Genomic DNA, 12,953 nt, shown 5'->3' with positions numbered 1-12,953 from the left:
GCCTCGGCCCCGCCCACCCCTGGAGGCCCCGCTTCATCCCAGTTTTCGGTCCAGCCAAGCCCCACCTAGTCACGCCCCCTACCGCCCTGGGCCTCCCACCACCCTTTCGGGCCACTCCCAAGTCAGGCCACTCTTTCCGCCCAGCCCTTTCCTAGTCGCGCCCCGCCTAGGCCCCGCCCCCAGGCCGCCCAGTTTTTCTTTCCGCTCCCAGTTTCCTGCACACCCGGAAGCAGATCGCGCTGGGGAAAGGCCACGTCGCTATGCGTGTGTTTCAGTCTACCTGGATTAAACGTTTGCTTCTCTTCGTCTACCTTGATTAAACGTGCACTTCGCAGTCCTCGGTTCTCCATACCCGTGACCTGGGGATCGCTACGGACCTTAAAATACCCGCAACAGCCCCTTCGTCCCAAGTAAGTAGGAGAATTGCTTCCCTTTCGGTTTAAAATCTCTCTGAGGCTGTTCCTTGCTCTCTGCCTTTCTTCCTTAGGACCATGTAGACAACCCCATTCAGGTCGTGTTCCTGCTTAAAACCCTCTGCTTGGGCCCCGCGCCAAGTCGAGTCCTCATTCGGGATGTGGATTAGCGCCCTTCGCGATCCCCGAGCTCCTCCCTCGTCTGCCCCTGGAGGGGAGCGCCCACTGTCCGGCTCCTGAAGGAGCCGCTTCTCCTCCCACGTCCTGGGATTCTGCAGACCCTCCCTGTCGTGAGACATCGTTCTCCGCGCCACCTTGTGTCGTCCTCACGCCGGGTCCTTCCGCTCCCCAGGCTTCCCCTTCACAGCCACTGCTTTTCTTGACTCCCCGTTGGGACAGGTTGCCTGAGTCTGTCTTGTGACACCCAGTGTTCTTCCTTCCCAAATTTTACTCCACTGGAAAATGTGCTCTTCCGGGAGGTGGGCATCCTATTCCTCCCCCTTTCCTCCCGAATGTGCGGGTGAGAGGGATCAGGAGAGGAAAAGACGGGGAACGACGGAGCAAAAGGAAAAACTGAGGAGAAGAGAATGAGGGAGACCCATAAATACACGGCAAAATGGATGATACTTTAGGGACTTGCAAAGAGAGCAAGAGTGAAAGAGAACGGATGGAAAAAGTAGCAGGGGGAGAAAAGCACACAGAGAAATTTAGAAAAAAAGGGGACCTTCAGAGAGATGAAGGGCAGCAAAATAGAATGGGGCGGCAAAGGAGGAGGCACTGCAGACAGACAGTGGGGAGAAGGTGAAAGAGTTGGAGCCGCGGCTGACAGAGCCACGTGGTGCTGGGACTGAAAGAGGGAGAGAGGGCAGTGGGTGACAAGCAGAGTAGAGGGAGAACCACAGCAGGGAGGAAGCCTAGGAAATTGGGGGTGCTAGAGAGTGGGAACAAAGGAGGTGTAACAGGGAAGAGGGAATTTAACAAGGAGAGCAGAGAGGGAGCTTAGATGGGGGAAAAGAGGCAGAAATACGTGGAGATTGGGGACAATCGGAAAGATTGGGGAGAAAGAGCTACGAGAGGTGAAGTAAGTTGCAGAGCATTGGGCAGAACAGACATAAAGAGGGAATAAAGAAAGGGGTGCAAAACAGAAAAGGAGAAAAAAAAGACGCGCAGAATGAGAGAGGGAAACACATAGCCGTGAAGAAAGCGGGAGAGGACCCCATCCAGATGCGTGACAGTTGATTGGATATGGATGGTGGTTATTATATATTGATTTGTGGCTTTATACTCCGATTTGAAATATGTTTAAGTTGTACTCATGAGGATGAAAATCACCAAAGTTTTTTCCATAAGCCTTGTGCATTTTGTATGTATTTGTATCAAAAGATATTTGGAATTCCTATTTAGCCAGAGGGCAGTGACTTGATCCAGTTATTTGTGGTAACTCTCTTCTTCCCAATGATGGAGTAGAGGATAAAGGAGGGGAGAAATGGGGCAAGAAATGACTGACTGTCACTACAAGATATGTCTTTGGTGTTTTTTGTGGCTTTGTTCTGTTTTGTTTGTTTTGGGGGGGGACATGGTCTCTCTCTGCCGCCTAGGCTGGAGAGCAGTGGCATGATCTCGGCTCACTGCAGCTTCTACTTCCTGGCCTCAAGCAGTCTTTCCACCTCAGCCTCTCAACGCACTGGAATTACAGATGTGAGCCACCACACTAGGCCTACAAGGTATGTCTTCGCAGAAGCATTGAAAGTCTTGTTTTTTTGGTAATGAATTTACTTTTTTCTTTGTAGTTGCTTTACAGTTAATTCATTGTTATTTTGGAAGCTTGAGATACATTTTATTCAATTGCTTCTTTCCTATAGTTGCCAACTCCAGAAATAAGATTTGGTGGCATCCAATAATCAGCTGATCTCATTCATTTCTGAATATTAAGTGCCATCATTTTTTAAACTTTCACCCCATAATTTATTAGATTTTTCAAAAACTTTCCAAACTGTTAAAGTGTCCAATATAGTATAGTCACCATGGTGTACATTAGCTTCCTCAGAACTTCTTCATTTTATAACAGAAAATTTGTACCCTTTAACCAACATTTTCCATTTTCACCCCCCCAGCAGCCTGTGGCAACAACTGTTCTACCCTGTTACTATCAATTGGACTTTTTTAGATTCTACTTGTGAGGTCATACAGTAATTGGCTTTTAGTGTTTGTCTTATTTCACCTAGCGTAATGTCTTCCAGGTTCATCCATATTGTTGCAAATAGCAGGATTTTCTTCTTTTTATGGTTGGATAATATTCCATTATATATATGTACACACAAACACTCTGTATATCTGTCTATATACACACATATTTATTTATTCATGGATGGGCACTTGGGTTGTTTCCATATCTTGGCTGTTATGAATAATACTGTAGTGATCATGGGGGATAGATATTTTGTAAGGTTTTTTTTTTTTTTTTTTTTGAGATAGAGCCTCACCCTATTGTCCAGGCTGGAGTGCAATGGTGCAATCTCAGCTCACTACAACCTCCACTTCCTAGGTTCAAATGATTCTCCTGCCTCAGCCTCCCGAGTAGCTGATATTACAGGCACCCGCCACCACGCCCAGCTTTTTGTGTTTTTAGTAGAGACGGGTTTTCACCATGTTGGCCAGGCTGGTCTCGAACTCCTGACCTCGTGATCTGCCCGCCTTGGCCTCCCAAAGTGTTAGGATTACAGGCGTGAGCCGCCACACCCAGCCATTTTTTTGTTTTTGTCTCTGTTTTTTCAGCAGATACATGGTCTCTGCTATGTTGTCCAGCATGGTCTCTAACTACTGGTGTCAAGTGATCTTGTCGCCTCAGCTTCTCACAGTGCTGGGATTACAGCCATGAACTACTATGCCTGGCCTAGATGTCTCTCAAGATACTGGTTTCATTTATTTCCTTTGGATTTATACCCAGAAATGGGTTTGCTGGATTGCATTGTTGTTCTATTTTTAATATTTTGAAGAATGTCCACAGTGTTTTTCATAATGGGTGTACTGATGTGCACTCCCAGCAGCAGTGTACAAGGGCTCATTTTTCTCCATATCATTGCTAACACCTGTTATCTCTTGCCTATTTAAAATAGCCTTCATAAGAGGTATGAGGTGATAGCTTATGGTGGTTTTGATTAGCATTCCTCTGATGATTAGTGATCTTGAGCACCTTATTATATACCTGTTGGTCATTTGTATGTCTTATTTGGAAAATGTTCAGGTCCTTTGCCCATTTTTATTGAGATTATTTGGGGTATTTTGCTGTAGAATTGTAGGAGTTTTTATATATTTTGGATATTAACCACTTATTAAATATATGGTTTACAGATACATACTTCCATCTTACAAATTGCTTTTTCATTTAGTTCATTGTTTGCTTTGGTGTGCAGGAGCTTTGCCCCTCCCCCACCCCACCCCCAACATGGAGTCTCACTCTGTTGCCCAGGCTAGAGTGTGGTGGCGCAATCTCAGTTCACTGCAATGTGTGCCTTCCGAGTTCATATGATTCTCCTGCCTCAGCCCCCCTAGTAGCTGGTATTACAGGTTGCACCACCACTCCCAGCTAATTTTTTAGTAGAGACAGGGTCTCACCATTTTGGCCAGGCTGGTCTCGAACTCCTGACCTCAAGTGCTCTGCCTGTCTTGGCCTCCCAAAGTGCTGGGATTACAGGCATGAGCCACTGCACCTGGCCAAACTTTTTAGTTGGACATAGTCCCACTTTTTAGTTTGATGTAGTCCCACCATTTGTTGCCTGGGCTTTTGGTGTCATATCCAAAAAAATCATTGCCAAGATCAATGTCAAGGAGCTTTTTTTCTATTTTCTGGGGTTTTACAGTTTTAGATCATATATTTAAATCTTTAATCCATTTTGAGTTTATCTTTGCATATAGTGTGAGATAAGGGTCCAGTTTCATATTCTTTTGAATGTGAATATACAGTTTTCCCGACAGGATTTATTGATGAGACTGTCCTTTCCTCATTGTGTATTCTTGGTGCCCTTGTCAAAGGCTAGTTGTATATGTGCATGTTTATTTCTGGGCTGTCTTGTGTTTGATTGTTCTCTGTGTGTTTTTATGCCAGTATTATACTGTTAGGATTGCTGTACCTTTATAATATAGTTTGAAATCAGAAAGTATGACACCCTAGCATGTTCTTTTTCAACACTGCTTTGGCTCTTTGGAGTTTTTTGTGGTTGTATAAAAGTTTTAGGGGTTTTTTTGTTTTGTTTTTATCTGTGAAAAATAGCATTGGAGTGTTGATAGGCATTGTGCTGAATTTGCAGATGACTTTTGGTAGTATGGACATTTTAATAATTTTAAAATATTCTTACACTCCATGAACATGGGATAGCTTTCCATTTCTTTGTGTGTTCTTCAGTTTTTTTTTATCCTTTGTTGCAGCCCCAATCCCCGTTGGACTGAACAAAGGGGAACAAACACAGGAATAAAGACAAAGACAAAAGAGTATATTTGGAAGAACGGGTCAGGGGCTCCTTGCTTCTAGTGAACAAGAGTCCTGAGCTTTTAGAGCCCTTCATATTTATTGAGTATGAAGAGAAGTGGGTGGTTGTCAGTCAGCTGCTTGACTTGGTGCAGGCTTGCACGACTGCATTCTCTGAACAGTAGCCTCCAGATGTTCCAGTAGATAACCTCAAGGAGCATGGCGCCAGGGAGTAATTGCACTCAGCATGCCTTCTGGTGGCAGGGCAGATGTGAGTTTGCCCACATCCTGCATTCATGATAAACAGTTTGCTGTTTAATCATACAGCCTTCAGTGGAACGCTGAGTTGGTCATGACCCTCTGGCTTTTTGCTCTCTACAGTCCTTTCTTTCTTTCTCTTTCTTTCTTTCTTTCTTTCTTTCTTTCTTTCTTTCTTTCTTTCTTTCAGAGACCAGCCTCACATTGTTATTCAAGCTGGAGTGCTGGCATGCAGTGAGGCGATCATACCTCACTGCAGGTTTGAACTCCTGGGCTCAGGCAACCCTCCTGCCTCAGGCTCCCAGGTAGCTAAGACTGCAGGTATGTACCACCATACCTGGCTGAAGGGCTAAGACTACAGGTTTGCACCACCATACCTGGCTAATTTCTTTTCTTTGTAGAGAAAGAGTCTCACTATGTTGCCCAGGCTGGTCTCAAACTCCTGACCTCAAGCAATCCTCCCACCTCAGCCTCCCAAAGCACTGGGATTACAGGCATGAGCCACTTTCCTGGCCTCTTCAATATCATTTATCAGTGTTTTAAGAGTTTTCAGTGTACAGATCTTTTACTTCACTGGTTAAATCTATTCCTAAGTATTTTATTCCTTTTGATGCTATTACAAATGGGACTGTTTTCTTTATTTCTTTTTTCAGATATTTTGTCTTTAGCGTATAGAAAGATTTAGGGCCCCTCTTCTGAGACATCCTCACCGAACTTAATCTAGCCAATGCCCAGCTGCCTTTAAACTAGATTTAATATTGTCAGCACTTGCTGGCAATTTTCTCAGCAGGCCCAACTTTGTGGTCTTCATACTGAAGGCCCAGGGTCCTTCAGTTTGCAGTTTGTGTACATTCCTGCTGTGTTGCATGTGCCCAGAGATCCTGTACCTTTTAGCCTAGTTTGTTCATGCATGCATGGAGGAGAGGTAGAAAAATGGGGGAAAATGGAGGGGAGTCCATAGAAGGCTCCAGAAAGCAAGGGTGGGCCTTCAGATGAGCCATGGTATGGTGTGTGCACCTGTCCCAAGTGTGGTTATAAGAGCAAGGGGTATGTGGAACTCTCGGAAAGGAATTTCTTAGGTCTGGCAGAAGCACTTGGAAGTGGGATTATGAGTGGTTGTGAGGGTGCATGGATCATTTTGGAATGCCACAGTTTCTTTATTTTTTGCTCGGTTGCTCAGGCTGGAGTGCAGTGACATGACCTCGGCTCACCGTAATGTCCGCCTCCCGGGCTGAAGGCATCCTCTCACCTCAGCCTCCCGAGTAGCTGAAACTACAAGCGTGTGTCACCATGCCCGGCTGTTTTTTTTTGTATTTTTTAGTAGACTCGGGGTTTTGCCATGTTGCCCAGTCTGGTCTGGAACTCCTGGGCTCTAGTGACCTGCCCACCTTGGCCTTCCACAGTGCTGGGATTACAGGGGTGAGCAATCATGCCTGGCTCATTAATGATTTTCTTCATAGCATTTGGGACCCCATCTACTGCCTCTTGGTTGGAGTGGCTGCTTCTGTTATCTTGACGTTTTTTAAGCCAAACTTCTTAAATTATCAGTCCATATTTTGCTGGCATCAAACTCTCCAGCTTTAGATCCTTTACCTTCCTAAAGTTGTCATAAAATAACTTCCCTTTTTCTCAAATCATTTTAGAGTCTACAGGTATGCCTTCATTATAGTGATTTTGCACCTGTATAAAGCTGCATTTTCAATATGAGATAAAAAAAGGTATTTAGCAAAAAGTACATTGTTTTCGTGCCTACTGGTGTAGCTGCAGTGACAGCTTCATGAATTTTCTCTTTTAACAGTGGTCCTTACACCAGATTAATTTATCTTGAAATGGCGGGCAACTGAATTGCACACCTCAATCTATGGTACTTATTAAGCAATTCAACATGTTCTTGTAATGTCATGACTTTTCTCTGCTTCTTGGGAGCACTTCCAGCATCACTAGTGGCACTTCAGATGGGTCCTGTGTTGTTATTCAGAGTTTATCGTATTGCACCAAACAATGAAAAATGTGCCAGAACCACAGAGATCAATTTTTACTGCGGTCTGCAATTTACTAGAGAGATTAACAGTTCACATGGAGATGATTAACATCACGGGGCACATTAAGCAGGTACTTGAGCTCACCACAACAGCAATGGGAGGTGGCTATGAAATTATTATAGAAGTTCAGTATGTACTACAGTTCATTAATGCAGTTATGATTGAATACTGCGTCTTTACATTTTTTTACATTTATTTTGACTGTAGATGGAACCATATACAGTCTAGAGGTGTTTATATAAATTTGGTACATTTTAACTTAGAATAGATTTGTGTGTGTTTTATGGTACTAAGTGATAAAATAGACTAATATTTACATATATTTTATGCATTTCTGGCATACCTTTTTCTTAATTAGGGTACATGTTTCATCTGTGAGTTTTTTCAAATTGTTGCAAGTCTTCAAAATATTTTTCAGATGTTTATTGAAGTAAATTCTTTTATAAATGGACCCATACAATCCAAACTCATATTGTTCTATCGTCAACTGAAGTGAGAAGCAAGGCCTAAGTTGAGTCCACAGGGAGGTTGGGCAGCTGGAGAGTTGGTTCGTTGGTCTTGAGAGCTTGGAACCCAGAGCTGTACTGCCATAAGCACTTTTCATGGTGACTTCTGCCGGGTCTTTTGGGAGTGCAGGAATCATGCAACTTACCGAAGTATTATCTGGAAAATCACAGAGATCATTTAGGGGGCTACCTTTGTTTTTTTTTTTGGAGTATTTTGGGCTGCACGTTAAGATGATTATAGATGCATTTTGGAATATCTAAATGTCAATATGGAGAGTTTCCTTGGAAGATGTTGGGGTCTCATTGGGGCATGTGTGCATCATTGAAGACATCTGTTTTAGTAGATAGTGGTGCCAGTATTCGGGGGTGGGGTCATTACAGGCATGGACCACCATGCCCAGCTAATTTTTGTATTTTTAGTAGAGACGGGGTTTCACCACGTTGGCCAGGCTGGTCTCAATCTCCTGACCTCAGGTGATTCGCCCACCTCGGCCTCCCAAAGTGCCGGGATTACAAGTGTGAGCCACCGCGCCCGGCCTCTCTGTTTATTTTTTGGAGTTTTTTTTCCCCTAAACCTGGCCCATTTCAAGGTTCAGTTTGATAATGTGGCACTCAGCACAAGAGACTTCATTCTGGCTTGGTCTGGTAGTTCGGGAGGCTAGTCCAAAACAACAGCCTTCCCATAAAAAACAACGAGATCATGTCCTTTCCCAGGACATGGATGGAGCTGGAGGCCATTATCCTTAGCAAACTAACACGGGAACAGAAAACCAAATACTGCATGTTCTCACTTATAAGTGGGAGGTAAATGATGAGAACACATGGACACATAGAGGGAAACAACACACACTGGGATCTACCTGAGAGTGGAAGGTGGGAGGAGGGAGATGATCAGGAAAAATAACTTATGAATACTAGGCTTAATACCCGGATGATGAAATAATGTGTACAACACATCCCCATGACCCATTTACCTATGTAACCAGCCTGCACGTCCTGCACACGTACCCCTGAACTTAAAATATAAGTTAAAAAGAAAACAACAAAAATACTTTGGGCTTCCATAAAATTTGTTTAACTGTGTCATTCATTTTTACTTCTACAGAATTACTTTAAACAGTGTTTACTGATGGTGGTGTATTGCCCATTAAATGCATGCACACACACAGACCCTAAAGCCTCTAGTTTCCTTCCACTGTGCCCTAATTAAAACAAAACATACCATTAACTGTGTTTCTGCCTGTAGTGAGTACCCCTCTTCTGTGCTTCATTTAAGAGCATAATACAATACAATCTTGTTCAGAGTCTCTGTCTTCACTTGTTGCCTCCGATTGTGTCTTGAATGCATTGGATGAAACTTTCATATCCACCATTCCACTGATAACTTTATTTTTCAGAGTCACCAGTGACCTCCCCATTTCTAAATCCAATGTATTTCATTTCCTGCTTTACTCTTTCTTTGCCTGTCAGGAGCTATTTGATTTTCTTGTCACCTCCCTGACCATTTCACACTTTCCTCTGCTGCTGTGTCCTGACTCTGAATGTTTCCCAATGTGGGAATGACTCATGGCTTAGTCCTTGAACCTCTTCTTGTTTCTGTCCACACCCACTGTCTTTCCTCATCATCTCATCTTATGAATTTAAACCCCACTGTATTAGTCCATTCTTGAATTGCTATAATGAAATACTGGAGACTGGGTAATTTATGAAGAAAACTGGTTTAATTGGCTCACAGTTCTGCAGGCTGCACAGGAAGCATAGCGACATCTGCTTCTGGGGAGGCTGCAAGAAGATTCCAGTCATGGCAGGTGAAGGAGGAACAGGCGTCTCACATGGCGGGAGCAGGAGCAAGAGAGAGTGAGGGGGGAGGCGCTACATGCTTTTAAACAACCAGATGTGAGAACTCACTATGATAAGAACAGCACCAAGGGGTGGTGCGAAACCATTCAACACAAATCCACCCCCATGATCCATCCACCTCCCACCAGGCCCCACCAGTAACAGTGGGGATTACAATTTAGTGTGAGATTTGGGCCAGGGACACAGAGCTGATCCATATCACCCACCTACCCACCTACACGTCTCCATGTCCCCTGCAGACCTGTCCCCTGAACTCTAGAATTCTGTGTCCTTTTGTCCTCTCCTCTCTCTGCTCAGCCATCTAACAGGTATCTCCACCAAAAGTGATTGCCTGAACTCACCAAGTACATTCCCCTGCGCTCCTGCACATCTCAGATGATGGTGACCCTGTACTTCCTGGCTTTAGCTTTACATGTCAGCATATATTTGAAACAGAGAAAACATGACATTAAAAATAAGTGCTTTAATTCATGTGATAAAGAAAAGTTATGTTTACTTAAAAAGGGTGAGGAAATGCATAGTTTCTGAAATTACTGTGAGCTGTGGGAGAAAAATGTTTGAATACCTCGTCTCTACCTAATCTGCTCCCCAGAACCTCTCTGACCTCATCTCCTCCCTGTGTCCTTCCTGCTCCCTCTGCTCCAGCCACACAGGCCTCTTTCCTGTTCCCTGGGCTGAGGTTGCTCCTGCCTCAGGGCCTCTACCTGGGCTGTCTGGCCCCTCAGCTGCAGGTGCAAACATCCTTCCTTCTTGAGGTCTTTGTTCTGATATCACCTTCTCCATTGGGACTTCTGTGCCTCACCCTCCTCTCACCATTTAACACTCCAGCCACACCCTCACCCCACCCCTGGTGCATATTATGTGTCTCTGTGTTTCTGGTCCATTGTGTTCTACTGTCTACAAACTGGTAACAATGAAGCCCCAAGGGGAGAGCAGAGCTGGGAGGATGGGGCTGTGCTAGTCTTGCCCCCTTTAAGATGTGCTCAACCCTGGCTTCACATTAGCGTGCTGAGGCAGTTTGCAAATACACGTTTTGTGCCCTTTTACCATAGATTCCACTTCCAGTAGGTAGGATGGACTCAACCTCCATATTGTTTAAGGTACCCAAATTGATTCTAATTTGTATCCAGCATTGAGCATCCAGCCTTTGTGTCTTCTGTTTCTGAGAGCTGAGCTCAGCCTGTGATCCACAGGGAGGTGAGGGGGCTGTGCTCTGTATGGGGTTTGATCAGGGATGGGTCTGTGTCCTGAAGGGAAGCATAGTCCAGCCCAGCTCCCCACTGTTGCAGGGTGTGTGGGGGCTTCTCTGGGAGGGGAACAAGTTCTGAAGAAAAGGGTGAAAAACTTACTTGGTCTTTGTGTAGGAGTTTATTATGCTTGCATCCCCCTGGTGCACTGGGCTGTCTCTCCACATGCTGAGGCCTTGCCTGTGGGCATGGTTGTGGCACAGAAAGGAATGTGTTGTTTCCAAGGATTAAACAACATATTTTCGACTTTCAGATTTGACTTTTAAAGAATTAATTATATTGACTGAGAGAGAGGCCCAGGAGAGAAAGAAGAAAGAAAAGGAGCCAGGGATGGCTCTTCCTCAGGTAAAGTGATAATCTTGGTGGATTGTTCTGTCTCCTCCCTTTTTGAAATGCAGGGCATTGGAGCTGCAAATCTTCTCTGAGTCTGAAGTATCCTGCCTGACGCATTTGCTCGCACTCACCCATGCCTTCCTTCAGTCCCTCTCATCTGCACTTAGATTCCAGATCTCACAGTGATTCAGTGACATGAGCTTGGGAAGAGGCTCCACTGGGCATGGTCCTGGGAAGGGCTCCCACCCAGACATGGATGGAGACAGGGTGTGAGTCCTGTGGTGTCAGCTTTTGGGCAGCAGAGATTGTTTAGGGGCAGCATCTGAATGCACTGTCAGCTCTCAGTAGACCAGGAGTAGAGAAGCTGTATGTGGAAGTCACATGTTGATATGCAAAAATACCTCATAAATTCTTGAAAAGATGCCTTTAAGGGGAGATCTTTTCTGCCTGATTTTATACCACATTTGAAGCTATAATGAATCAGTCACTCTTTCTAACTCCACAATCTTAATGACCGGGAATGGAATGGAAAACTAGGTACAGACATCAGTGATAGAGGTTGTTTTATTCCATCATTGATTTTAAAATATGAAATCAACCCGAATGTCAGATTAATTTAGCCATTCTCAGCATATCCATCCCACAGAGAATGCGGTGTTCCTGCTGGGACTCTTACCGGCAGTTGTTTTTTGTAAAACGGTTATAATTTTGCTCAGATGTAAGAGCCAAACTTTTTTGATGTCAGAGAAGATGGAGCCAAATTCTGTCATTCCACCAATTATTATTAAATATTACATTTATTTTAAACATCACATGATATATATATATTTGTTTTGTGGTAAAAGTCCAAGCAGAGATGGAATTTAGACATTAAGAAGGTGATACAACATAAGGATGGTAGGGAATAACATGTTATTATATGTGAAATTTATGCTAAATGAGATTTTAGCTGTTTTTGCCACAAAAGCAAAAAAAAAAAAAAAAAGGTAACTATGAGATACGGATATACTAATTTGTTAAACTGTCATGAGTTTTTTACTATCTATACCTTGCTATATTGTGTACCTTAAATATACACAATAAAATTTGTAAGCAAACAAGTAAAAAACAGGGCATCAAGAACACACTTCATAACCTAAAAAAAGAACATCAAGGCATATATATTTAAAAACTTATAACTACAGAACATGAAATAGCTCCTAGAATGCAGTAAAAGAAAATTGAGCATAAAATGAAAATTATTTTATTTTGATTTCCACAAAATAATGAAATGTCCTCACAGTCCAAGGAATTGGAAAATGGAAATACAAAGAATTTTTATTTTTTTAGATCCTCAAAGAGAAAAAAGAACATAGTAGTATTTTTTTTTTTTTTAAAGAGTGGGACATGTCATGTGTCGTTGGTGGGAGGGGGCACCCTTGAACTTGGGGTAGTGGGGAATCTTGCCAGATTCACCAAAATAGGAAATGCACCATCCTAGAAGAGGCAATCACTCTTTCAATTACCCACCCGGAGGAACCCAGGTTCCTTTTCCCTGTCACATTCTCCACCATGCCTCATGTTTCATTGAGGAGCTACTGTTGTAAGTTCTGTGGCAAGAGTCAGTGAGAGGTGTCAAGATGCATTTACACGTCATTATGAGATTTTAGAAAACAGTTCTTCAGTGAATGTTCTGCTGTATTTTGCAAGTTTTTGAAATGTACATTTTTTTTTTTTTTTTGAGACGGAGTCTTGCTCTGTCGCCCAGGCTGGAGTGCAGTGACGCGATCTCGGCTCACTGCAAACTCCGCCTCCCAGGTTCACACCATTCTCCTGCCTCAGCCTCCCGA

At 43.6% G+C, this 12,953-nt stretch overlaps 1 protein-coding gene across 15 annotated transcripts in view; it reads left to right on the top strand.

Annotated features, from left to right (window-relative positions):
• ZNF841 (zinc finger protein 841) overlaps positions 1–12,953 on the top strand; it is a 31,758-nt gene continuing 18,805 nt past the window's right edge. For 2 of the 15 annotated variants that reach the window (XM_063802165.1, XM_016934292.4), the window contains exon 1: positions 202–410. Coding sequence is in view for 13 of the 15 variants with exons in the window: in XM_054672706.2 (XP_054528681.1) it covers positions 1,935–2,137; positions 5,327–5,457; positions 11,045–11,136 (426 nt within the window). In the remaining 2 variants the exon portion in view is untranslated. Of the gene's footprint in view, positions 2,138–5,326; positions 5,458–11,044; positions 11,137–12,953 lie in introns of all 15 variants that reach the window. The other 13 variants (XM_016934287.4, XM_016934291.4, XM_054672706.2 and 10 more) reach the window with 13 other exon arrangements.

This window comes from Pan troglodytes, chromosome 20, assembly GCF_028858775.2.
Source record: "Pan troglodytes isolate AG18354 chromosome 20, NHGRI_mPanTro3-v2.0_pri, whole genome shotgun sequence".
Classification (NCBI taxonomy): Eukaryota; Metazoa; Chordata; class Mammalia; order Primates; family Hominidae; genus Pan; species Pan troglodytes.
Note: the sequence above shows the minus strand (reverse complement) of the source record. Positions and strands in the feature narration are given on the sequence as shown.